The 26,603-nt window shown below is 37.9% G+C and overlaps 3 protein-coding genes across 8 annotated transcripts in view; 2 read left to right on the forward strand and 1 right to left on the reverse strand.

The window, feature by feature from the left end:
- The window catches only part of dnah5 (dynein axonemal heavy chain 5), a 60,952-nt gene extending 50,767 nt beyond the window's left edge, over positions 1-10,185 (forward strand). For all 3 annotated transcript variants that reach the window (XM_023955674.1, XM_020703879.2, XM_023955675.1), the window contains 10 exons: positions 532-678; positions 970-1,215; positions 1,339-1,558; positions 2,347-2,552; positions 3,451-3,654; positions 5,066-5,281; positions 6,285-6,497; positions 7,037-7,189; positions 7,827-8,058; positions 9,813-10,185. In XM_023955674.1, coding sequence (XP_023811442.1) covers positions 532-678; positions 970-1,215; positions 1,339-1,558; positions 2,347-2,552; positions 3,451-3,654; positions 5,066-5,281; positions 6,285-6,497; positions 7,037-7,189; positions 7,827-8,058; positions 9,813-9,964 — 1,989 coding nt within the window. In that variant the 3' untranslated portion in view covers positions 9,965-10,185. The remainder of the gene's footprint in view (positions 1-531; positions 679-969; positions 1,216-1,338; positions 1,559-2,346; positions 2,553-3,450; positions 3,655-5,065; positions 5,282-6,284; positions 6,498-7,036; positions 7,190-7,826; positions 8,059-9,812) is intronic.
- Positions 10,186-12,644: 2,459 nt separating this feature from the next.
- LOC101160650 (dynamin-1-like protein) lies at positions 12,645-23,244 on the forward strand. 4 transcript variants are annotated; one of them, XM_011475938.3, is made up of 20 exons: positions 12,645-12,883; positions 13,933-14,077; positions 14,326-14,355; positions 15,114-15,160; positions 15,459-15,530; positions 15,655-15,741; positions 16,298-16,460; positions 16,574-16,694; positions 16,780-16,911; positions 17,017-17,223; positions 17,346-17,466; positions 17,546-17,701; positions 17,823-17,912; positions 17,990-18,082; positions 18,187-18,240; positions 18,444-18,515; positions 19,131-19,307; positions 20,667-20,776; positions 20,890-21,049; positions 22,841-23,244. In XM_011475938.3, the coding sequence occupies exons 1-20, from the start codon at positions 12,782-12,784 to the stop codon at positions 22,895-22,897; spliced, it is 2,196 nt and encodes a 731-aa protein (XP_011474240.1). In that variant the 5' UTR covers positions 12,645-12,781; the 3' UTR covers positions 22,898-23,244. The 4 variants fall into 4 exon arrangements, with proteins under 4 accessions (XP_011474240.1, XP_011474242.1, XP_011474241.1 ...); XM_011475940.3 differs by lacking the exon at positions 18,444-18,515 and having other exon boundaries at positions 12,646-12,883; XM_011475939.3 differs by lacking the exon at positions 14,326-14,355 and having other exon boundaries at positions 12,646-12,883.
- Positions 23,245-26,482, reverse strand: LOC101160231 (troponin T, cardiac muscle isoforms). Its single transcript, XM_011475941.3, has 12 exons — positions 26,355-26,482; positions 25,630-25,715; positions 25,472-25,482; positions 24,947-24,968; positions 24,809-24,866; positions 24,601-24,717; positions 24,442-24,519; positions 24,250-24,360; positions 24,052-24,164; positions 23,857-23,947; positions 23,628-23,665; positions 23,245-23,472 (listed from the first exon to the last, which is right to left on the reverse strand). Exons 2-12 carry the CDS (start codon positions 25,665-25,667, stop codon positions 23,427-23,429), a joined length of 723 nt encoding a protein of 240 aa, XP_011474243.1. The 5' UTR covers positions 25,668-25,715; positions 26,355-26,482; the 3' UTR covers positions 23,245-23,426.
- Positions 26,483-26,603: the final 121 nt, after the last annotated feature.

The following is a 26,603-nucleotide window of genomic DNA, read 5'->3' on the forward strand; positions in this document are numbered from 1 at the left end:
CATCTTGGCTCCATTACTAATAAAATACCATTTTCCATTGTCTCTGACATTTAGCATCTACAGTAAGTCAGGCCTTTCCAAAGTCATTTTCTTTATCCCTTCTGGCCCTCCTTGGCTCTATTTAAGGGGATGCTGTAACAAGCTCTGACACTGCCCAATAACATTTCGATCCATCTTGATCAAAAGCACACCTTAGAGTTCATTGGAAACCTACAGGAAAAAGGACTGAAGTCATTTTTAGAACTATAGAAAACGCTGAAACTGTTTAACTATTAGGTCAAAACAGCTAAATGTTCTGTGTAGTGTAAACCACTACACAGAACATTTCCGTTTTTGTTAAGTATTATACCGTATTTATCTACTACAACATGCGTTTCATGTATCCTCACATATTTTTAAATGTACATGTACCTTTCTTTCAATACACTATAGTTCCCTGACTATATTTTATTTGTTTTATGAAACAGGTTAACCCCAGCACTAAAATTGATTGTTGCTGTTGAAATACAACTGAGCTCCCCTGTTTTCCAGATAAGTCATCATGAGAAACTGTGGAAGTCCTGGTTTGATAAGGAAGCTCCAGAGGAAGAAGTTCTCCCAAACTCTTACCAATCTCTTGACTGTTTTAGACGTCTACTCCTCATTCGCTGCTGGTGTCCTGACAGGACTATTGCACAGGTTCAGAAACATAATTTTTACATCACTGTCTTTTATACGGCTCAGTTGCCGAAAACTTTTGTTAATCTTTTTGTGAAACGTTTTCTAAGTCAATAGTTAAATACATTTTATCATTGATTCTGTCTCTTTTTTGTTTCTAAAGTTCACCTTAGTTTAAATTAAACAAATCTGAATTTATTTTAATAATTTATTTTTTCTCTCAGTTTTGCTTTTACTAACTGCAACTCAATTAGTTCTTGTTCTTTGTGTGATAATATTTGACAACATACCGAAAAAAAAATTCTCCTCCAGGCCCGAAAATACATCAGAGATGCAATGGGGGAGAAGTATACTGAAGGGGTGATTCTTGACGTGGAGGGGACATGGGAGGAGTCAAACCCAAGAACGCCTTTAATCTGCTTCCTGTCGATGGGGTCAGATCCAACTGACTCCATCATAGCTCTGGGAAAGAAGCTAAAGATCGAAACTCGATATGTGTCCATGGGACAAGGACAAGAGGTCCATGCCCGGAAGCTGCTGCAGCAAACAATGGCTAATGTGAGTCAGTTCTCTGCTCCTACGCTTCCTTGAATTAGAAAAGAATATGCTTGTTGAAATTAAGTTTAAGAAGTTTTTATTGTACAGTCTTTAAAGATTCATTACCCTTGTCACTGTTTTCAGGGTGGCTGGGCTTTACTCCAGAATTGCCACCTGGGCCTGAATTTCATGGATGAGCTCATGGACACCGTGATAGAAACCGAATGTATTAATGACTCCTTCCGTCTTTGGATAACCACAGAGGTCCACAAAAACTTCCCCATCACACTCCTGCAGATGTCCATCAAGTTCACCAATGAACCCCCACAGGGCCTCAAAGCAGGCCTCAAGAGAACCTACGGAGGTGAGTCTGTTTCGTTCAACTTAGCTAAAAACTGTTCATGGTTTGACCATGGAAACACAGCCAAACATTAAAACCTGAAAAATGTCAAAAGAGGGCATAATTGATTGATTAGTAGGAACATTTTTTCATATTATTAGTATTGTTTGCAGTTCTGAGCAAAGGCCTTGAAGACAAAGACACACAGACCATCACTCTTCTTCACTCTTAGGAGAAAGTGATCTGATAAAGACATGTAACTAAAAGACAAAAAATGCATGTTTAGCAATTTATGGATCTAGTACAAAAAGATCATCAGCCCCGGTGGAGGCTTGTAAAACTGAAAGGAGTTAAAACAGTTTTGCTGGTTTTTGTTTATATTAGAAAATCTTTTTCCTAGAAGGTTTTTTCAAGAAGGAAATACAACAAACACAAGTTTGACAGAACACAAGGACACTATTATGCCAGAAATTAACTCTAGAATGGTAAAAATATGATACGTTTAACAATAATACACCCCAATAGAGCGAGGTGAGGTGTGAAGAAAACTCCATATACATAAACCAGTTTTTTTTTCTTTGGTTGAATTGATAAAGAAATCTATTTGTGCTGTTTATTGGCAGATAAAATAGTGATCCTCATTGTTTCCAGTGGTATGTTTGGCATATATCATGGTCACATCTTTATGAGAGGATATTTTAGGCAAACTGTAGAATAAATGTTATTTTTTCACAGTACCTTTAGCTGTTTTTTAAACTGGTTTTATTGGAGTCAATCTTTTGAATTGAGTTGTTCTGTGAATCCTTCTCCAGGTATCAACCAGGACCTTTTGGATGTCAGCAACACGAACCAGTGGAAGCCAATGCTGTACTGTGTAGCGTTTCTGCACAGCACAGTACAAGAGAGGAGAAAGTTTGGCCCTCTAGGATGGAACATCCCTTACGAGTTCAACCAGGCTGACTTCAACGCCACAGTCCAGTTTATTCAGAACCATCTGGACGATATGGACACCAAACAAGTGGGTTACACCTTTTTTCAAAAAAATTTCAGTATAAATAATTAAGAGTCTGAATGACCAGGTGAGACAACTGGCTCACTTATTACTTGTTTCTGCCTTTTGCAAGATTTCAAAGGTGTCCCCTTTCCTAAAATTGGAAACATCTGTGCAATACATTTAAATTTAGAAAATATTGCGCAAAATTTACAAAATCTGCATGTTCAAATGTGCTTCTTTCTTTTTTTTTAAAATAACATAAAGTAATGTTCTTAAAAGGAGTTGAGCAAAAAAATACCACGTATGACCATGAATGTCATAACAGGGTGTTATGCATGTCCAGTTGTTCTTAAATGTGAAATAAGTTATGTCCTGCTTCATCTGCTTGCTATGAAGAATAAAGTGACCTTTTTTCATATGAAGTTTGGTACAAACTAAAATACTGATCTCATTCGTCAAATTGATGATTGACTTTTAACTACAATAACACTTAGGCATTATTTACTGAATTGTCATAGATGTTTGAATTAATCAGCAGTGGTGTGATAGTTTAAAACTAGCATTTAAAAAGTCCTGTGATTATTTAAATGTTTTATATACATTAACTTAGCATATTTAGTTCTATCGTGAATAATGATACAATTAATAATATACTGTAAGTAGTGTAATTCAAAGAATGTGTTCAGGGTCATAAAACCTGCATTTGTTGCACCAAAGTGGAATACAAATTGCAAAATACCACAACTTGAATCAGCCTGGCCTGTACTTCACTTTCATCTAACCCACAAATACAAATAATTGAGAAATTAGTGTAAAATTAAAATAGTCTTTAATGTCTGTACATAATAATATATTTATCTATTTCTAGTTATATTGTTATTGAGAAGTTTCTTTACATTTTAACACTTTATTTTTTTTTCAGCTTGTGTCATGGAACACAGTCCAATACATGATTGGGGAGATTCAATATGGTGGCCGTGTCACTGATGACTATGACAAGCGTCTGCTCAACACCTTTTCTAAGGTGTGGTTCAACAAGAATATGTTTGAACGTGACTTTAACTTCTATAAGGGCTACGGCATCCCAAAGTGCTCCAGCGTCGACCAATACCTGGCTTACATTCAGGTAAGGCTACTGAGCACGTGCAGACAACACTACTACTTTTAGTCCATGATTGCTTCCGCATTTAGGGAAATTTAGAGAGATAAACAAAGAGGACTGCACAACAAAAAATCTGCATCATGACACTGAGAAGCCCTTTTTTATTAGCCCAGACAGTTTCCTCCAAGCCTCCTCCACTGACCTTCAAGCTGCTGTCTGTAAGAGCTTCGACATGACACACAATCATTTTGGTGTCACAAAACCTTCTCACATTGGTATAATCTTGTCATAAAATATTCTAAATTTCCAAACATTAGTTTAAGTCAAAATGTGATAGATTCTTAAAAATAAATAAAGCCAAAAGTCTTGTTTCTCCAATTGAATTCTGGAAACAATCCAAAATAGGTGAACATGGGTGAAAAACAAATTGAGCAGTATAATGTGCTGCTGGATTCATGAAGTGTAGAACACAGGTTCAGACTGATAGTACTATCCCTGAAAAATATTTACACAATAAGAAAATAATCCAATGTACAGAATTTTTTACACATCTTTACCTGTGCTTTATTTTTAACAATTAAATACAAAAGTTTGAAAGTTGTGTATTCCCTAATGAGTCATTGACTATGTTGTGGGAGAAAATCTGTTGGTGAGCCATGGGATTTCTTTAAGCTGCTTGGTTAATTACTAAATCAGTTTATCCTATGAGACAAGTGTGGAAAATTGGCCTTGACTGCTGCAGGACTCCTCATGGAGAACACCAAGTGGATGAAGAGTCAAAGTATAGTTTATTTCATGATCTTCCAGAAGTGGCGAGAAATTCAAAAAGGCACTGGGGATGACATGAGAACTTAGCATTATTCAGACATAGAAGAGAATTGTTGACTAGTCCTAGAAGACAGTAGGTCTGTGTGGTGCACACAGCCACATTTTAACAGCTTTAATCCCCCCAAAATGTCATGGTCAGATAAGGTGAGGTGATGTGTGATTTATTGAAAAAGATTTATTGAAGGAGAGCTGCTTGGAATCCAGGGTTAGTGGGGGTCCAGGTAGGTCAGAGGCTGTAGGGAGTACAGGAGGAGTGAGGTCAGAACGGGTTGAATGGTTCTGGGTCAGAGCATACTAAAAACAGAGACAAAATGATCCAATTAGGAAATGAGTAAAAGGCCAGGGACGCAAACTCAGATGTGGGCTCAATACCCCCCGTTCTTAGCTAATGCACAATGCACACACTGTTTCGTTTTTTTGGAAGCACAACATGATCCATTGATTAAGAATCAAAACAGTCATATGCACGTTTCACATGCCAACACTATGCTGAAGTGATAAAACGTGACCGTTCATGTTTGGAAGGGATTGGGTGATTCATTTGTTTAATCTTTTTTACTTACTTCTACCTAAATGGTCTCAAATCCTCTGTCCTCCACATTTGCAGGGTCTTCCAGCCTATGACACTCCTGAGGTGTTTGGTCTTCACCCAAACGCAGATATAACGTTTCAGAGTAAACAGGCTAAGGATGTGCTGGACACCATCCTCAGTATTCAACCAAAGGACAGCTCATCAGGAGGAGGGGAGACCAGAGAGGCTGCAGTGTCCAGGATGGCCGATGACATGCTTGAAAAGCTGCCCCCTGATTACATTCCCTTTGAGGTGAGCTTATCTTCCACTTTTCTTTTTTTATTTGGGTAAGCTATGGGTGTCAAATGTGTGATAAATATGTGAAGCGTTAGTTTCATATTTTGGGTTACATGATGGAACATGTGTTAGATGATGGTCTGTATGGTGGCGCAGTAGTTAGCGCTCTCACCTCACAGTGAGAAGGCCCTGGTTGACTGTTGCATCTTCTCCTCGTGCACTTCGGCTTCCTCCAACTGCCAAAAAACAAGCATCATAGGTTGATTGGTGACTTTAAATAGCCCCTAGGTGTGCATGTGAGAATGAATGTGCGATTGTGTGACCCTGCAACAGACTGGTGATCTGTCCAGCGTGTGTCCCGCCAATGCCCTACAGTAGCCGGGACAGGCTCCAGCAGCCCCGTGACCCCAAAAGAAAAGTAATGTGTTTGGAAGACGGATGGATGGACAGAGGATGGATGTGAGTCTAGTGTGTCTCTGTGTTGCCCTGCAATGGACTGAAAAACCATCAAGGGTGTACTTCGCCTCCCCTGTGGCTGAGATAGGCTCCAGCAACCATGAGACTCCAAAAGGGATTCTTGTAGAAGTGTTACAAAAATTTGCAAACAAAAGGAACAAAAGTTTTATTTAAGTTGTTCCATTGATGTGTAAAAATAATTATTTTATGTGTTAAGTATTTTTTAGAGTATGGTGTCTGATCCATAAAGTATTATAACTAATTTCTGCTAAACAATGTTATCATTCATACACTGAAAACATTTTTTTTCGTCAAGTTAATAAAGTTAAAAGAAAATGTACTTTTTTTTCTCTTTGTAAGAAAGGAAACTATCCTAAAAAGAAAGAAAGGATCTGAAGCTGAAAGAGAATGTTGCCAAAAGGCTAGGAATCACTGATATTGTTTATATATATATTCCCATTTAGTTTGTTTTGTTTACATTAGACTTATCTTTTTATTTGCATTCACTCAAAACAGCTGTGTTTGTACATGGATGTTGTGTGTTTTCTTTGTATGAATCCAGGTTCGAGAGCGCCTCCAGAAGATGGGACCTTTAAAGCCCATGAACATCTTTCTGCGTCAGGAGATCGATCGAATGCAGAGGGTCATAATGCTGGTGCGAAGCACCCTGATTGACCTCAAGCTAGCCATAGATGGAACCATCATCATGAGCGAGAACCTGCGGGACGCCCTGGACTGCATGTATGATGCTCGTATTCCAGCTCGTTGGATGAAGGTCAGCTGACTTGAGTTCCTCACTTGTGATTTCTCATATCGATCGTGTTGTTCTTAAGAATTCCTTGGTAAGCATGATTTTAATTTTAAAATGTCAGTCCTTTGGAAACAGGGAAATGGGTCCTTGTGATAGTCTTTTTTAACTCATTAACAGCTTCTGACTCATTTCATCTTAGAATACCAACAGCCTTTTTAGAATATCTAAAAACAAATATTAACTTGTCAAACATAGTGAAAGATAAATTAGATATTGGGCTGTTTCATGTTGCTCTGAAGGTCTACATGTTTGCTTCCCACTGCCTGAAAACTATAAAGAGGCAAGTTTTCAAATTGATTATTGATTATTTTAATTGATTCTTATTAGGTTTTTTGAGTATTTGTCAAGACTAATCAGGAACAATTTTAAACATTATGCTTTTCTTTTCCTGCTGATTGCTACTATTTTTGTCATTCTTTTTGGATCCTCCAGGGATCACACATTGTGTTGCAACTTACTGATTATTTTGTTTTTAGCTTTTCTTTTTTTATTTTCCTCATCAGGAGTCTTGGGCCTCCAGCACTTTGGGGTTCTGGTTCACAGAGCTCCTCGAGCGGAACCGTCAGTTTCAGACTTGGCTCTTTAAAGGCCGGCCCAACTGCTTCTGGATGACGGGCTTTTTCAACCCTCAAGGTTTCCTGACAGCTATGAAACAGGTACACACCACATCAGGCTGTTACAAAACAACAAAAGATGGATTCACATGATTAGTAGTTTCTACAATCGGTTTATTGTTCACAAAAAATGTGGGGGGTAAAGCTTCACAAGGTCTAAAAACTCAACAAAAATAAATTTTTGAGTTTATTTCAGTGACGGAAAAAACTGATTCTCAGTTACCGTCCACTGGCCTATTCTGCTCTGTGGGAAAATCTCAGTTCCTCAGACTTAGAGGCCATTTTGAAAATGCTGATGTGTGTTTTACTTAGAATATAGTTGTTGAGTTCTAGGAGTAATAATAAGTATTGATTAGATTTGATTTTTTGCATCAAGACTCTGGACAGTCACTGATTTTACTGTAAATTCTTTCTTCCAATTTATTATCAGCTTTTGCATGTTAGCTTTACAAGATACTTCATTTAAAGTATTAAATCAATTGAACTTAAAGTCTAACATTAGTTCAAGGACAACACCTCTAATGCAAATGGCTTTTGCACTGACAAAGAAACTCTTTTTTTCTTGTAACTGCATAATATCCTTTCTAATAGTAACTGTTGTAAGGCAGAGAAACTGCTTAATGTTTAAGTGTTGCAAGCCCTCTTGTTAGGCTAAACGGCAGATTTCTTTTATTTACAGGAAATAGCCCGAGCCAACAAGGGCTGGGCCCTGGACCGCATGGTGCTCTGTAATGAGGTGACCAAATGGATGAAGGATGACATCCCCCATCCGCCTGCAAAGGGGGTGTATGTATATGGCCTTTACCTGGAGGGGGCCAGCTGGGACCGCAACAACTGCAGGCTCACTGAATCTAAACCCAAAGTCCTCTTTGAAATGATGCCTGTGATCTGGATGTATGCAGAGAACAATGGTGAGCATGTTCTTCAGGAACTCACACCAATGGGAGACTGTTGGAAGGATTTATTCTGTATTAATCTGATCTGTCCTTATAAGATCTTAAAATTTCATCCTCTTTAAGGTTCACATCCCATCCTTATACTGGATACATGTGATATTTAAATGGACAATCTGTTTTCAGTGGAATTAGCTTTGGGTCATCTCAGTGAGCATGCGTAAACCATGAACAGACACAACAGTTACTTGCTGGCATTCATGCTTATGTTACTGCAACACAGACCTTCTGTGCAAACTTGCAGACCAAGTGTGGGGCCTCTGTCTTCAGACTGTGGGAGTGAGGCTTTTACTAAGATGATGAAACATAAAGAAGACAAAATTAAAAGTAGGCAGGGATCTTAAAACATCTTGAGTAGAACAAAATATTTTTTAAAGTTTGGTTTTATTCATTCAGATGGAGGTTTTTCCTTTTTAATCTCTACGCCTTGGTGGGCATCTGAAACTTGGTGACAGTCGTCGCTGTGCCTTCACTCTATCCTTTGTTTACATATCCTCCATTATTATCTTTCAGAGTCTTCACCATTAAACTGTCTCTTACCATCATGAGATGGTCTTTGTTATGTGGAAATATATAGGTACCCCCAACAGCATCAGTTTATTTTGCATTTTAGGTTCAGAAACATTTCTAAATGGGCAAAAAAAAAAAAATTTGCATTCTAATTTATTGTCTTACAGGAACAGGAGGGACACAAAGCGGTTTTTCCTGCATTAGGTTTTTGCAAAGATCACAAAGTAGTTCTAAAGAAACTTTTTTTGTATGTAAAATGTTTCGAATCTTTGAGTAAAGAGGCATTAAGGGTCCACTCATACACTACCACACACACTTGGTGTATTCATTTTTGACCAAGGTTTAACCGCTTGACATCTATTGATGCAAATATGCAACAAACCACTTTTACTTCAAAAATTACCTTAATTTGGCTTCTACTTGAAAGCAAATACATAAGGGAATTTTTATATATATAAATATATAAAAATTCCAGCACCAAGGGATTAACAAGAATCATTACATTAATAATGTATTAATAAATTATGATTCTTTAGCTTTTTATGAAAGTTATATTCCATAAATGAGAACACATAGAAGCTATGTCCGAAAGGCTTTGATGCTAGGCAGGTGTTTAAGACAAACATTCAGAAATTTCCATGTGGACCACAATCATCATAAATGCTGCCTTAAAAAATACACGAATAAGTGGGTTTTTTTTTTCAAAAAATATCTTTGCATCTGCCATTTTTGAATAAACAATAGCAATGATGATTTTTTTTCTGGTGTAACAAAATTTCAGCTTCAGGAAGTTCAGAGAAGAAGAAGAAAAGTCAGAAAAACTCATCTCTGTAAAGTCATCCTTATTTAAGAGCTTGTGGTTTCATTATCAACAGGCTGATTCAACATTAACTGCTTTTTTGCCTCTTCAAGGAATCTCCTGTAGCTAAACATATTATGATTGATGTACTTAAGTAGGTAAAAAGAGGCAGGACTAGGAATGAAATTTGCTCTTCTGACTTAAGCTCATTGCCAGATTTTTAACAGATTTACCTTCATGAAAACTGACCGTGGCAGAGCTGGGTGGCATCCCTCTGATGCTAATATTTTGTAAACTATGAAGAGTTCTGCTACCAAAGAGCTTTAATTTCAAAACCTTAATCTCCTAGCGCTATTTCCCCATATGTACCACACCCCATTTTTTGTGTGTTTTTGTGTTGCAGTTGTAAAGGATCCCCGTCTCTATTCCTGTCCAATTTACAAGAAACCAACCAGAACAGATATCAACTGCATCGCATCAGTGGGACTGAAAACGACCCAACCTCCAGAACACTGGGTTCTGCGGGGCGTGGCTCTTCTTTGTGATGTGAAATAATTCCTTTTTTTCTCCATCATACAGTTGTTGTTTTTTTCTACAGATGTTCCATTCATTTAGTTAAAGAGTTCAGAAAAATGTCTACATTTTTCCCAAATGAGTCAGATGTTAATGTTTAGTTTGTGAGGGAAAAAACGCATCTCTTTGTTTTTTGAGATATAATAATTTGAGGGTTTTTCTTTGCCTCTAAGTTTTCTTTAATAAAATCTGTGTTAAATGTATTACAAATCCATTTGTTTATCATTTCTCACACCATCATCCTTGACTGTCTTTCCTCCTGCACTTCAGTAAAAACAAGGTAATGGTTTTAGTCATCGATTACATCATCTTATGATTTAATGCCTCAATGATTAGTTGATGTTTCAAGGTGCGTTATTTTATGACTTTTGATAGAAATCAACTTAACATGTCACTGTCAAACTGATTCTATCTGTGCAGGAGCAGACAGTCTTTACATGCATTCAAAACAATAAAAAAAAAATCAAACAGACTTAATGCTTTACCAAAATCCCTCTCCCTCAAAATAATGTTACATACTTGGTCCATTCATTTTGATAATGAAATGATTATCTTTAGAATGACTTTGAACCATTCAGAAAACATAGTTTTACTACAGGTTTAGGATTTCTGATGAGCTATTGTCGCTCTACAGAAACTATGTCCTAGAAAACGACAGTTTTTTTGTGTTTTGGCAAAAAATTACATAATCATAAATAAATAAATAAAAATCTGCGGACACGTTTAAAATTGATCAAAAGATGATAATAGTGTGACTATAAGTCTTTTACCCTTCAAAAACATTCATTCTGTTGAAGATCTTACAGCACAAGAAAAACATATTGACCCCATTGATAATTACCTTTTTCAGGTCTAAGCAGTAGCTTTAAAGAGCTCTAAGGCATGCCATAAAAGTAATTAACCCTTAAACTTCAACAAATACATCTCAAAGAAAAGGTCTTTACAGAAAGTTCCATTAGCTGTCACACACTGAGTGAAATTTGTTCTCCGCATTTGACTCATCCGCTGGGGGAGCGGTGAGCTGCAGACACGACCATTTGGTGGATTAACCCCCCCCCCCCAATCCAACACTTTTAATGCTGAGTCAAGCAGAGAGGCACTGGGTCCCATTTTTAGTCTTTGGTATGACTTAGTCTGGATTTTAACTAACGACCTTACAGCCACAGGGCAGACACTCTCCCACAAGCCTACTGAACTGGAAGGACAAAAACAAAAGGACAAAACATAGTTCTGCTGAGCTCAGAGTTAGTGACATAGAGATAGAGGCACACAGAACCCAAAACAGCCAGAATTTTGTGGCTCCATGCGGACCCTTTTGTATGAGCCTAGTCAGTAAGGGGTTAAACCCAAAAAAGCATAGAGAGACATTTCAGACTCTGGAATTTCAACATGTAGTCCACGACACGTTAAAATGAGTTTGACAAAACAACCTGTCAAACATTTGATAGCATGAAATACTATGAAGAAGTTTCAGTGTTAATTTAGGCGTAGCAAATAGGGTTTGTTTTTTCTGTACAAATGATTACACCACAAAACTACATTTCTTTCCTCGTGTAATTGAACAAGCTGTAGATCAAAAAGTTCTGTCATTTGGACTTTTTTCAGGAGGTTTGGAATCTGGAATGAAAATCTCTGACCTGTAATTGGGCATTTAGGTCAGATGACACATCTGCTTCTGTGTTGGACGTGTAGCTTTGAGTGACAGGCAGAACAACCTAAAAATCAATGGTTGCACTTTACATCAGGTTTTGACTAGTCTATATCTCAGCAACATTAGCCTGCATCCCAAAATCACTGCTAGAAGAGCAAACCAATCTTTGAGGATATTTAGATCTCTGTAAATGGGGTAAAGTGATATTTGCCGTTTGGATTAATGGTGTAAAAAGTAGGGATACCACAATTCTAAATTTAAAATCAAACCGTGTTACATCATTGAACCAAATTGTGTTGCATCTCTTTTGCATACAATATGTTTAAGTAGAAGGTCTATAATTACTGCGCTAAATTTAAGAAGAATTTATCATTTACTGTTTTATTACATTACACGCGGCTTCATATAGCCAACTGTAAAGATTTTCTTCATTGTTTCTTTCTTTTAAGCAACATAAAACATTTTTTTTTCGGAATTTTAATCATATATTGAACTAAAATAAAACCATGACCTAAAAATGGAGATTTGAACTAAATTATATTGAAAGGGAATTGTTGGATCCCTATAAGATCAGTAACCTACTTAACATTTTGTAAATTTGTGCGGTTTGATTAGGTTTGGGGAAATTCTACTTTTTTAAAGTTGTAACGCAAGTGTTTTTTGTTGAGCAGGAACTGAATATGTTGGTTTGAGATTATAATACAGTTTTAAACGAATCACACTTTTGGATTTTTTTTCTTACACAAGAAGTGTAAGATACATCCTTGTATCACTAGATGGCAGCAAATTACATTGATGTGCCTTGAATGTGATCAGAATTTACCAACAACCTTCGAGTTTGCGCCTCCAAACATCGCAGCAAGTGCTTAAAATAAAGGTAAATATGCGTGAGACGTCACTGTTGTGTGGTAAACGCAGCGGTTAGAAATTTACTTCGGCAACTTATGCTACATTTGTGCAGGAACACTTTCTTCTCATTTTGAACTTCAATTCCCATGATGCAACAAATACACTAACTGCGTGCGCAGTTATCGGTAAAGCTCGGTCGAAAGTAGCGTTAGCTGGGGGACGTTGAATGACTTTGTAACCGTCCGTGGAAACCTTAACAAAGTTGTGTATTTGGCTGCCCGGGATTTGTATCAGAGCTAATGGAAGCCCTCATTCCTGTTATAAATAAGCTGCAAGATGTTTTTAACACAGTCGGTGCCGATATCATGCAACTACCGCAAATAGTCGTTGTTGGAACCCAGGTAAGAAACTAATTCAACGCTAGCAAGTTCATTAATAGAATGTCTAAACCAGTGTCTGCTCTCTTCGTATTCGTTTCTATTCGAGAATTTTACCGATAAGAAGTCCGTTTAACGTCAACATTTGGTTTGTAAGGTGTCACACTAGCTAAGTTAGCATTGTCAACAGATTCATATGATTCATAAAGGGTTTGGGCTGAGTTGACAGCTGCGTTAATGTCATGCTATAACTATTTAATGGCATTAAATATCATAGAGTATTGTTTTTCATTCTAAAAACTTTTTAAATGAAAAATTCTTATCAGAATACTTTATTTTTTTAGTACAGAACTCAACCATTTTTGACTCAAGTCTCAACTGCCAATAAAGTTAGTTCAAATTCAATGCATTATGTTTGAAGTTCCTTTTTTTATTATTTTTGAGCACTTCACTGTCATATTTACAAAATTTCACACCTTGTTGTGTTCCCTTAACAGACTATTCATTAACTTCAGCAAATTTAAAATAAATACATAAATATTGATATTGGTTGTCAACAACAAAAACTAAGACTGAGCTAGCACGTGCACACATTACGGCCTAATTGGTTTTAAAAGCAAGGTTTAGTCTAACTAGTTTACTTCCAGTGGTCACCTAATAGGATGAGACTGTCCCAGACTCTTTGGCCTCAGTCCAAGAGAGAAGGCACGCTACAGATAGGATGTTTTCATGCCATGTTGGGCTTGCCCCTTATCAGACAGTGACTGCAAGTGCTGAGGCTGCATATCAAGCATTAAGAATTGATTGTCTCTGTGTCATATCATGTGATTGACTTGAATTGATTGTAAGTCTCTGAGGAGGTGAATCAAGTGTGGCAAACAAGTTAACAAAAGTATAAGATTCAGTTGTTGATATGGAAGAAATATTTTCAGTACAGTAACAATGGCTATAGAGGTATTTGTAGACAGTATCTTTTGAACTTGTTTTTGTACATATTGAACTGGTTTTTCTTGTAAATTCACTAATATTTCCATTTTTATTTTGTGGATTTCTACATTAACTTGGTTTTACAGAGCAGTGGCAAGAGTTCTGTCTTAGAGAGCCTGGTTGGGAGGGACATCCTGCCGCGCGGCACTGGCGTCGTCACACGCCGGCCCCTGATCCTGCAGCTTGTTCACATTGATCCCGAGGATCGCAGGAAAACCAATGAAGAGAACGGTAACGTCCCTTTTCCCCTTCTTTTTGTATTTTGGTTTGGTAATGTCGATGCTACTTAATTTTATCCTATCAACTTGAGTGGTCAACTTTTCAAGTACAAATACTGAACAGTGGGGTCCATTCTGCTGTTGTCCTCTGTGAGAAGTCCTCAGTGGAACTCTGTGCTTCTGCAGATTCTCTCACAAAGCCTAAAGATGCTGCAGCTCTCCCTTATTCTTTCGTTTCCTCTTGTCTCTCTTTAATCGCAGAACCCAAGAAAAATGGACGGCTTTGCAGAGGTCTCCAATTCTAATTTTTTCCTCCTTGTATCGCACACCTCCTCTGCTCAATTATGTAATTCCATCTCCCACCCTGCTTTTTGCTCAATCTTTTCTGCTTTGTGCTTGTGGAGGTTCTTTTTTCTTTCAATTTCAAGTCTCTGGGGCTTTATTTACTTTATCCATGCCTTTTGCGTGTCATTTGTGCAAAGACAAATATACAGACAAAGAAAGAACAAATAATAAATAAATGAGAGATCTATAGGATCAACTTCCTAAAAGATGTTTTTTCTTAGCTAGTAAAAAACAAGCAGAAAAAAAATGTAATAGATTATTCAAAAGAAATAAAATTAGTTACTGGGCTCATATTAATTTTAGATCCGCCATGTAAGTCGTCCAATGTTGTCACAAAGCATCTAGAAGGAATCAAACTCCTGTTTTTTTTTTCTTTTTATATATAGCAAAAAATTCCTTTGACTTTAGAGTCACAAACTTCCTCCTCCCTCAGTTGTTCATGTTTTTATATTTTTGCTTTTATTAATAATTTGCCTCCATTATCACAGCTTGAAAATGGTTGTTGCTCTACTGAGTTCTTGTTTTGTTCGGCCTCTGCTTTGAACTTTTGGTTCTGAGGAGCTTTTCCTTCCTTTGCTGTCCAGTAGAAACATACCCCAACGAGACACTGAAAAGACACCGGTTGTCATAGTTACACAGCTCTAAAAGCCACTTGTGATATGTAACCGTCACTAAAACCTCTGTCCTTTACTGTGTTTCCACAGGCATCGATGGAGAGGAATGGGGGAAATTCCTGCACACCAAAAACAAGGTGACATAAAAACAAAATTAATTTGAATTTATCTTCTCTTATTGTTTATACCAGCCCCCCATTTTCTGATCTATGAATTTCCATTATATCAACATGTATGTGATAATTTTTTTTGCTGCAAAATTGTAATTGTTTAAACATGTAACCTGGTATAAGGGCAGCTCCACATCCTTTCAGATGCTAAACATTCATTTTAGCCTTGTGTACAGCTATTCTCAAGCCTATAGTATACTCAGATCACCTTATTTTACTTTTTTAAATCATATTTTTTGTTTTAAATGTCTGTGATCTCTTCCAGATCTATACGGACTTTGAGGAAATTAGGGCGGAAATTGAAGCAGAAACCGAAAGAATTTCTGGAAATAACAAGGTAAGTTTGTTGTACCGATTTCAATTCCACCAAAAAAAAAGTCAGATGAGATCAAATTTTCCTGGAGTGATGACTCTTTTTTTGGGGGGGGGTTGAATGACTTCTTGTTTTTCTTTTCTTTTAGGGTATCAGTGATGAACCCATTCACCTCAAAATCTTCTCTCCTCATGTGGTGAACCTCACATTAGTGGACCTCCCTGGTATCACTAAAGTGAGCTTTCTTTTACTGCAGCCCCATGACCCCCAAAGGGATGAAACGGAATAGAAAATGAAGGAATGAATGAACAAAATTTTGTAAAAAAATGGCTGAAAAAAGTAATAGATCTGTTCATTTTAGTTATCTTCAGCTGTAGTTTGGTTGATGATTCAAATGTATTGTGAAAATCAATCTGTTACACAACTTTGTGAACTCTTTAGAGATAAATCTTTAGGACTCACCCGGATTTAGATCCCATTTAGTTATAAGCATGTTGTGTAAAATACTTGCTGAGAAGTAATGACTCATCTGTTTCTTAGCTTTCTACAGTCAAACTTTAGGTATTTCTTTTTTTATTGGGTGCATTTTGTCTATTGTTAAGACTAATTGATCTCCTTCAATTCCTTAAAAATAAATAAATATTTTTGATTGTGAATAAAAACCATAATCACTTTGTGAATAAAATATGAATCACTTTGCAAATGAAACATTACAAATTGGAATGAAAATGCTCATATTTTATTTGACTGTGTATTTGCAGTGATGTACTTTTTTTTCTTTTTTTGAACAGGTCCCTGTGGGAGACCAACCCAGAGATATAGAAATCCAGATCAAAGAGCTGATCCTAAAATACATCTCCAACCCAAACTCCATCATCCTGGCTGTGACTGCTGCCAACACAGACATGGCCACCTCAGAGGCTCTTAAGGTTGCCCGTGAGGTGGACCCTGATGGTACGCACCGTCTGTCTGTTTACCTTTTTTCTAACTCATTAACTCCGATTTGCCCCTCTTTAGTCATGGATTCTTGCTTGTTTCACTAGATCATTATTGTTTTTTGTTTTCAGGCAGGAGGACACTTGCAGTTGTGACCAAGCTGGACCTGATGGATGCAGGCACTGATGCCATGGATGTCTTGATGGGGAGAGTCATTCCAGTCAAACTGGGTATTATTGGAGTAGTTAACAGGTGTTACAGCAGTATGTGGGGCTTTTTTATGTTCTGTAGTAAAAGACAAAATGATATTCACCGCAGTCTTTGTATGTTTCTTTAGGAGTCAGCTGGATATTAATCAGAAGAAATTGGTGGTTGATTCTATTCGGGATGAACATGCCTTCCTGCAAAAGAAGTACCCCTCCCTGGCAAACAGAAATGGAACCAAATATCTGGCCAGGACGTTAAATCGGTATGAAGTTAGATGCAGATTTGCACCTTCGAACTTTATTTATTTTCTGTTTTTCCAAATCTAGCTGAATAACTTTTTACATTGATTGGATTGATGTCATCACAGATTATTGATGCACCACATCAGAGACTGTCTTCCTGAGCTGAAAACAAGAATCAATGTTTTGGCTGCTCAGTACCAGTCTTTGCTGAACAGTTATGGGAACCCCGTGGACGACAAGAACTCCACTTTGCTGCAGCTCATCACCAAGTTTGCTGCAGAGTACTGCAACACCATAGAAGGCACAGCCAAGTACATTGAGACAGCAGAACTGTGAGTTACAACACTCTCTGGGGATTGGCTTTGTTTAGCACTAGGGGGCGCTAAGGGTATCATACAGCATTAATTATAACAGTGTCCTGCTTTTGATGTATTTAATTATTTTTTTTTTTTAGATGTGGCGGAGCAAGAATTTGTTATATATTCCATGAGACATTTGGGCGCACGTTGGAGTCTGTTGATCCTTTGGGAGGCCTCACGACCATGGACGTTCTGACAGCAATAAGAAATGCAACTGTTAGTATCTTTGTCTGGTTTTTTTAAACATATTTTTCTAAAAACTTAATAAAACTCATAGTTCAAATTATACCGACAGGGCCCGAGGCCTGCCTTATTTGTGCCAGAGATTTCCTTCGAGCTGCTGGTGAAGCGGCAGATTAAACGTCTGGAGGAGCCCAGCCTGCGATGTGTGGAGCTGGTGCACGAGGAAATGCAGAGGATCATCCAGCACTGCAGCAATTACAGCACACAGGTAGGAAACACCTTGTTCTTTCCTCGTGGACGCACTGAAAACCCTTATGCCCATGATTTACTGGAATCCATAAACAAAATGACTCAACAGATGCAGCAACAGTCCCTGTTTTTCTCTGTAGGAGTTGTTGAGGTTTCCAAAGCTCATCGATGCCGTAGTGGAAGTGGTTACTTCTCTTCTTAGGAAGAGGCTCCCAGTCACAAACGAAATGGTCAGAAGCAAATCCAGATACATCTCTCTACCTGTCTTAATGTAAAGTCACATTCTTATTTATTTATTCTTTTTCAGGTTCATAACCTGGTTGCCATAGAGCTAGCTTATATCAACACTAAACACCCGGACTTTGCTGATGCGTGCAGCCTCATAAACAACAATCTAGATGTAAGAGACTGACCTGTACTCCTGTCAATATGTCTGCCCTGATGATGTTCTACACACTCATGTGCTTTAAACCCCTCCTTCCATTGATGTTGGTTGATTTGTAGGAACAGAGGCGTCACAGACTGAAAGAAATGCCAGCCGGCGTTCCCAGAGACAAGGTAAATTCCAAATCCATGAGTCAGCTTTTTCTTACTATATCTTCTCCAGTTCTTTTTTTTTACCATGTTTTTGGTCTTTTTTTTTACTTTAGTTTTGTTTGCCTAAATATTTGTCTAAATATTCTTTTGTGTTGAAATAATGGTTTTTATTTCACTTCAGTGTTTTTTTTGTCCATTTCCTCTTTTCTCCTCCCTTCTTTTAGTCCCTTAAAAGCCCTAGTGGGCAATCTTTCTCCTACACTGATCCTCCTGCTCTGGAGGGCGAGGTTCTCAAGGTTTGTCTGGTTTGCTCACTGCCAGCAAGGCTAGCACCTGATAACTGACAACTCCTAAATCCTTCTTGAGTTTATAAAAAAGAAAAAGTCTGAACAAACCTTTTCAAGGATTTAGTTGTTGGAGGATCAGTTTTTATATCTAACCCTTTATTTTCTGCATGTGGACTGCATGGATGCCACTAACTGCACTTAATTGTCCTGTGATATTTGGGTACAACAACCTTATGTAATAACGGGTGAGATCTTTTGTGATTATACATTGTTTCTCTGACATCACATCAACCGGACGGGTGACATTTAAAAAGAACGAGTATTTCTGGAATGTCAACACAAAAACCATTTGTGTTATTGGGACTCAAATTATTTAATTTATTCCAGTGATACATAAAGATACTTTTTTGTAAGTTGTAATTGTAGTTGTTTTTAATGTTGTTTTAAGTTTTTTCAACTACGTTTTGAAATATTTTTAAGCTGCCTACCAGACCATTTCAATTATGGTTCATTACTGTTATTTAAAGCTGTTTTTAGTGTATTTTGTTAATTCATGTATCACTATTATGTTTATTTGAGTCATGTTTGTAACCTTTCCTCTCTCCCTGTCTGTTCTACCATTAGGCACCAGCTGGTGGTTCTCAGAGCGCCCCCGCTGGTGAGCAGACAGAAGGCGGGACGGGCAGCTGGAGAGGCATGTTGAGGAGGGGAGATGAGGGTTCATCAGGTGATAGAGTCGCGCTCCACACCCAGATCCCTCCAAGCCCCCAGAGGAGCCATGCGGTCAACCTGCTGGATGTGGTAGGAGGAGATTTATCTTAGAAATAAGAAGCTAAACAAGTAAACACGTTTGGTTGAAGTGTTTACAAAACTATCAGACATACCAGGAAATAAAAAATCTAAGATAATTTAGGAACTTGGAGGAGGTGAACAGGTAAAAACAAGTTGGAAAGAAGTTGAAGAGGCATATTTAGCCTGCTTTATATGCAATCACTGGAGCCTGTAGGGCCACAAAAGTAAACAAAAACACAACTGTTCAAAAAAAAAAAAGGAGAAACTTAGTTGTTAAAATATGTAACCTGTTAAAAGGGCAGCTCTACGTCTTTTCAGATGCTAAACATATTGTAGCTTCATGTACTGCAATTCTCCTACCTATGCGCTTTCAGCGTCAGAAGAAACAATTTAACTTTTTTTTTGAATCAGTGTCTCAATTAAAAAACTAAATGATCCTACTTCTTTTATTCAAATGTTGTCCTTTTCCACAGGAGTTTATCTTGACCAACCGTTCATGAGCACAGAGCTTCAGTGCATGAAGATAAAAATGAACCATTTGAATTTATCCAAAAACTGTCCTCCAAGCTGAAATGTCCTACTGCAAGGAGAACATAAAATTTAGTCTATACATTTTGTTACAAACAAAGAAAAATCCTCTGACTTGTGGATTTCAGTCCATTTAAAACAATAGTTTACCTAATGACCACAATGTGGTTTTTTGCGCAGTTATATCACAAAATATCCCAAATTTGCAAAGACTTCACCTGGAAAATGGTTCTGAAACCTTTTTCATCTCTATGGCAAGATAAAATATCTATTTAATTGCACAGAGCTGAATTTTGATATATAAACCTCATTCTATTTAGTACAAATGTCACAACTGTGTACAGACTGTAGCTATGAAGTCTAGAGCTCTTGAAAAACCCTCCTGCACATTCTCCTGCCACATGCCTCCTGGCAGGCTTGTTTGTACCACATATTTCATCCTTTTTTATTTTTATAAAGGTTGAGGTTTTTTTTAAGTCATAACCTTTTGAGATGTAGAGTGGCGCAAGAACGTATTTAGTAAGCCACTCATTTTGCAAATTCTCCCACTTAAAAAGATGAGACGCCTGTAATTTTTTTCATAGGTATACCTCAAGTATGAGAGACAAAATGGTATTTTGGCCCATTCCTCCATGCAGATCTCCTCTAGAGCAGTTATGTTTAGTATCGACCCGACAAAAAAACCAGAAAGTCACCACTTTAATGTTTATTAACAAGGTTTAAAAATGTTTGTCATGTGTTTCACTGTAGTTGTTAAAATAATTATTTTCTCAAACTCCTGTGTTCAAATCTCTGAAATCCAAGGATCACCACGTTCATTTGTTGACTTTTCATCACCAGCCGGTTCCAGTCACCAGAAAGCTGTCTGCTCGGGAGCAGAGGGACTGCGAGGTCATTGAGAGGCTCATTAAGTCTTATTTCCTAATTGTTCGAAAAAACATTCAAGACAGGTACGCCTGCTGACATCATTGCGGAATCATTTAAACAAGTATACAGTTTTAAATTTGAAATTGGTGGGATGCAAACTTTGACAACTCTTTGCTGACATTTGCCTTGGCCCCAGTGTGCCCAAAGCAGTGATGCACTTCCTGGTGAACCATGTGAAGGACTGCCTGCAGAGCGAGCTGGTGGGTCAGTTATACAAAGGCCCCCTGCTGGACGACCTGCTGATAGAGTCCGAGGACATGGCTCAAAGACGGACAGAGGCGGCGGACATGCTGAAGGTGACAGATTCTTCACATTGCTCTACAGACAGCAAAGACGAGCCAGTTCTAAACCATGCACAGCTCATTAAATCTATTTTTATATCATATATATTCTTACACTATTCAAAAGGGGCATAAGCCCCCCCCCATTTATTTTCTCTTTTCAAAAAATGTTTTAAGTTTTGCAACTAGTTAAGATGAGACCTTCAATCTGGTGTAAAATATAAATATTTTGAATTCAAAGCTTTAAATCTTTCATGTTAGAATGTAGAAAAGCTCATAGGTTATAATTTATAGGTTAAGAAGCTTGCAATGCAACTTTAGAAAAACAATCACATTTGGGGTAGCCTACGGTTTGTGGATTATTATTCTGTTTTCTTTTCATCCATTCTGAAATTTAAAAAAAGCTTTTTTACTTTTTACTTTGAACATTTTTCTATGGCTAATGCAACCTTCCTTCTTATGGTAGCTTATTTTTTGCCCAAACGACTTATGACGTTTAGAGTTGGACCAGTTCACATATACAACATGAACAAACTATTAATGACTTTGTTTGAGAGCAGCCTGTGATCACCTCTTTGAAGAGATCTTAGTTCTCTTGTGTGGTGTGAAACAGAGTTTGCATCAGTGTAGTTACACCTGCACACTTAGTCCTGACTAACATCCTGACGATTGATTCAGTGGTTTATATTATTATGTACTGGTTTAGTCCTATTGGCTTATAATGCTTGAAATAAACGGGGGGAACAAATTCTGTTCTTTAGCTAAACCAAACAAGTCAGGTTTAAACCAAACTAAACGAGCCAGTTGTGAAAATACCAATCAAAAGTAGACAGAGGTAAATACCGTATTTTCACGACCATAGGGCGCCCCGGGTCATTGGGCGCGGTCTCATTTAGGTTTTTTTTTCAGTCTTTGACACATACAAAAGGCGTACTGGGTGTTAAGGCGCAGGCACGTTAACTCCCCAACCGGATCCTGAAAGCCTCCAGAGTGGCTTAATAAGGAACCAGTCTCTGTTCTTTAGAGGAAACCTTTTTTTTTTACTGTTCTCCCTAACTGAGTAACACAAACTGAATGCATGACCACAGACTCACTTGCGCTCAGCGCCTGACCCCCCTCCTTGTTGTTCACGCGGGTGCGTCTGCTTTCCTCCTTTCTACACACACGCTGGCGAAGAGACGGCATAAGCACACACACACAAACACTCTGTGTGTGTTTAAAATATGTAGCAGGAGGAGGTTTTTTTTTTCAGTCATAAAACTGCATCTAAAAATCCATCAATCCACGTAGCTGCAGTTTAAACAGGGCTTCAGCCATTTTGTAAATAACGTTGAGGGAACCCGGGACTTAGCCCCGCCCATGGCCACTAAGACTCATGGGAAGTATTTTCCACACAATGAGTTAGGGAGCTGTGAAGAGAAGTGACTGTCATGTTGTTACGATCTTTCTGTGATCAGAACAAAGGTGCTGTGTTGCGGCAACAAGTGAGCAGGTACGTTCATTGCTCGCTCTGCCACTTACTTCTACGCCCCACAACTACACATTAGGTGCACCGCCTCAAAGGGCGCCCCCTGCAGTTTTGAGAAAATTTAAGACTTTTAAGTGTGCCTTATAGACGTGAAAATACGGTACAACCTGTTTGACATTTATTCCTCAAAAGCAACTGTTTAAATCTATTCTAATTAAATGCCACATCTAAAAAAGAGAAAGCTGTCTAAAATCCTATGCCTCCTTTGTACATGAACATACACAGCATCAGTATTTTTAGTTTTCTAACTTGTTACTTTATTGTTTCTCTGTGTGCAGGCTTTGCAGAAATCTAGCCAGGTGATAGCAGAGATCAGAGAAACCCACATGTGGTGAGGAGAACCTCTTCAGGAAACACTGTCCGTCATGAAACCTCCAACCCCCCCACCCCTGCAGAGTCTTGCAGCCCGTCAGACTGTACAGACGACCTGCTGATGCACTTGTGTGAATATGTATTTGACAGAATATAGTTTTAATCTGCAGAAACCAGAGTTCATACATTATAGGCAGATTGTTTCTGTCACCATTTGGCAGCATTACACAAGCATTTGTCCTGGATGATATATTTCCTAATGTAATGAAAACAGCCAATAAATCAATCTAAAGCTCTGCAGTGTTCTGCTGCTGCAAATGAATGTTCTTACTGTGGATTTGAATAAAAAGATGGAAATGACAAAAACAAACATAGCTCATCCTTTTATTACATGTTCATCAGAGACATGCTGACATTTCTTCACAGTATTCTGTCTTTTGTTTTTTCACGACACATGTACACATTTGTTGCTGCTCAGATTAACTTTTTACATGCTTCTCTGCAGTCACACAGGCAATTCTCTGTTCTTTGTTGCTTCTGTCCCAAACGGCTTCACCTCACCCGGCCGCCCATCTTTCCTTTACCCCGACCCTTGGCACTGAGAGAGGAAGAGAGGCACATTTCAGGGGAAGTCTATTTGGTCTGCAGTTAAAAATTGTTTTGAATTCACATGACATTGCGATGGGTTTTTAAAGGCTGACAGATCTGTATTTTTTTTAAATAAAATTTTAGACGACAGGGTCTTTTGCTCACCTTTGATGATCCTGAACTCTACACAGAAGCTGATTAATCTGCAAAAATGTGACGTTTTTGTGGTTATTTTGTATGCAAGAGGTTTCTAAATCATTGGCACACCTCAAACCTAAAACATTTTATTTTTTAAACCTCTCAAATAAACTGAAATCTTGTTCTTGTGTCATTTAGGCTAAAAGACTCAGACTCCATGCATTAAAATATTTTTGATGAAGAGGAGCTGACTCACGTCATATTTTTGTCTTTTAAGTTTCTCACTGAGATCAAACTTCTCGGCCTCCAGACCCATCAGCCACTGCCAAAGCTCACCAACCTTCTCCCTGAACACACACAGGACAAAGGACTGTAAATGCTAGAAAGAGCATCCCAATGGTTAGCCCTTTTTTTTTTTTTTTTTTTTGACCAAGAAGCATTTGAGTCATACTTGAGTTTATCCTCATTGAGATGGTCAATGTTGAGAGGCTTCCTGCGTTCAGCCAGGGCCTTCTTCTTCTTCTCCCTCTCGGTCTGTTTTTTGGCTCCTTTCCTGTTTTCATTCTGTTAACGGAAACCCAACTGTTAGTTTGGAAGTGAGGCAGGTGCAGATACCCCCCCCAGTTAGTTCTTCCTTTAAAAGACACACCTTCTGTCCAACTGTGTACTGCTGAGTCATGTTAGTGAGGACCTTCTTCTTCTTGGCATCGTCGTCTTGCTTCTTACGCTGCTCCTCTTGTTCTCTGCGCTCCCTCTCATCCTGTATGAAGGACAGACATACTATTTAGGAGAAGACCATCAGGTCAAATGGGAGGAAAGGGATCAGATAAAAAAATCTTACTGCGAGTCTGGCCTGCCTCTCCTTTTCCCTCTCAGCTCTGACTCTTTGCTGTTCTGCTCTCTCAGCACGACGCTTGTCCTTTAAACAAAAATAGAGTTTTGTTTATCATCACATTAAAAGACATATACATCACGATTTCCAACAGACAGACTGGCTCACTATTCTGTTAACCAGAGCGACCAGTTCCTCTTCATCCTTATGGCGCTGAACAAAGTGAGCCTCAATAAGAGACTGCAGCTCAGCCAGATCCTTCTCCTGACGCTTCCTGTACATGTCCTGCCGCCGCAATCACAATCACACACAACAAGGGTGGCTCATCATCTCATTCAAACTGATGATTCCAGGTCATTGAAATGTACGGACTCACGTCAAAATCCACTTTATCTCCATCAGGCATCTTTGGGGCTGTGATGTTTGTCATGAACCTGCACAAATAAAATATGTTTTAGTCATTGCAAGCCATACTGCTAGAGGTAGACAGGTGAAAAGAGGAAGCTAAACTCACTTTGGCTTTGGCTTAGATTCATCTGCAGCAAAAAAATAATAATAATAAAATTCATAAACATACACACTAGTAAGAAAATAAATACTTTATATTCATTTATGATGGTTTGGCTGCTGATATTCTCATGTGGCTTAAATTGTGAGATTTTCGCCTTATCTCATACAAAATAAATATCTTTTTTGTCACACTTTGCAGAAATCAAAAGTTTGATTCCTCCAGAAAAAGAATCTTATGTTACCATGCAGACAAGGAGTTTTATTGTAAAAAGATCTCATCTCTGACACCCTCTAATTATTGACTTGACGTTCTGTAGGAGTCATACCTTGTTTGGTAAAGACCAATAAATTGGATTAAAAAAAAAAAAAAGCAAAAAAAACCCATTTGATTGATAAAAAGAAAAAAACACCACCATACACTTATACAAGGGCTTTTAACACGAATAAAACATTTCTGTGAACTTCTTGCCAAATGAAACCTTTTTCAGGTCCAGCATGATTCTGCTAGTAAAGAAAATCGACATCTTACCTTCTCCATCCCTTCAGAAGAATCACAAAGAAACAAAAGGGAAAGAAAATTAAGACAATATCTATGTATTGATAAAAGAATTGTATTCACTCCACTGAGTGTCATTTTGATTAGAGCAGATGTTACACTTTAATGAACTCATATGAAGGTGTACATACTGGACGTCTTCATCCACGACTTCTTCTGTGTCAGACATGTTGTTCTGGACCAACTCTCCAAAATGGATCCAAACAGATCTAAGTTACTGCAGCAATATTTTTAATCATTAACATCATGCTGTGGTAATAGAGAAAATGTTTCAAAACTTTAAATTCACTGATTAGACGAAGGTTTAAGACAATATAAAAAAAAATATAGTTCTTTTAGCTACAAAGAACAAATTATGGGTCAAATTTCACATTGTGAATGTATTTTTTTGTAGTTGATAAAATATACGTAACGTATTTATTTTTGTAGCACTGCAGCTGCACTGACCTTCACACTTAACTCAAGAGCAAGGATTAAAAATGCTTGTTTACTTTTTAGCTGTAAATATTAAACCAGATTGTTTGCTCAGGAGTCACAAAAATGTACAAAATAATGTCAGATCTGCTTTTAATTAGATTTGTAAAACATTTTTTCACGTTAAAAGGGTATAAGTACTAAATTATGTAATTTAGTCTTAGTAATAGACAAACAGTGGATACACAGTTTTTTACTCAGATGTTAAATATGGCTGAAAAATATCTTAATAGGCACATCATAATGATTTTAAACCTATTTGTACTGTGTGCAGCTAAATCATCTAAATATTTTTTAGAAAGCGTTAGAGTTATTTCAATAGGGTTAAACTTTGCTTTCTTCTTTTAACATGTTGAATTTGCATTTGAAATGATGTCCTTACCCTGAGACCCTGGCAGGAGACAAGCAGCAGAGTTTAGCTCCTAGAGCTCAACACACAGATTGAGCACAGTCCAGCCCTTCAATCTCATGTGACTGCAGCGCCCTATGGCTGCCCCATCTATTGTTAGGCAGCTCAACATCAGAGGGCTGTTTTGAATCCACACACCTTCTGCAGGTGCATTTCCAACCCATGGTGTCACATGACTTTTCAAGCCGACTACCTAGGCTTCAACAAACCCTCGACAGAGAA

This window comes from Oryzias latipes, chromosome 6 (genome assembly GCF_002234675.1).
Source record: "Oryzias latipes chromosome 6, ASM223467v1".
Lineage (NCBI taxonomy): Eukaryota > Metazoa > Chordata > Actinopteri > Beloniformes > Adrianichthyidae > Oryzias > Oryzias latipes.

Excerpts from the sequence above, each read along its gene's own strand:
- LOC101160231 (XM_011475941.3), bottom strand. The coding sequence starts at position 25,667 with ATGTCTGACACAGAAGAAGTCGTGGATGAAGACGTCCA. Across the intron at positions 24,867-24,946 it reads GAATCTAAGCCAAAGCCAAA|GTTCATGACAAACATCACAG; the intron begins GTGAGTTTAGCT and ends TTATTTGTGCAG. Across the intron at positions 24,361-24,441 it reads AGAGGCAGGCCAGACTCGCA|GATGAGAGGGAGCGCAGAGA; the intron begins GTAAGATTTTTT and ends TCCTTCATACAG.
- LOC101160650 (XM_011475938.3), top strand. The coding sequence starts at position 12,782 with ATGGAAGCCCTCATTCCTGTTATAAATAAGCTGCAAGATGTTTTTAAC. Across the intron at positions 17,224-17,345 it reads TACATTGAGACAGCAGAACT|ATGTGGCGGAGCAAGAATTT; the intron begins GTGAGTTACAAC and ends TTTTTTTTTTAG. Across the intron at positions 17,467-17,545 it reads CAGCAATAAGAAATGCAACT|GGCCCGAGGCCTGCCTTATT; the intron begins GTTAGTATCTTT and ends TTATACCGACAG.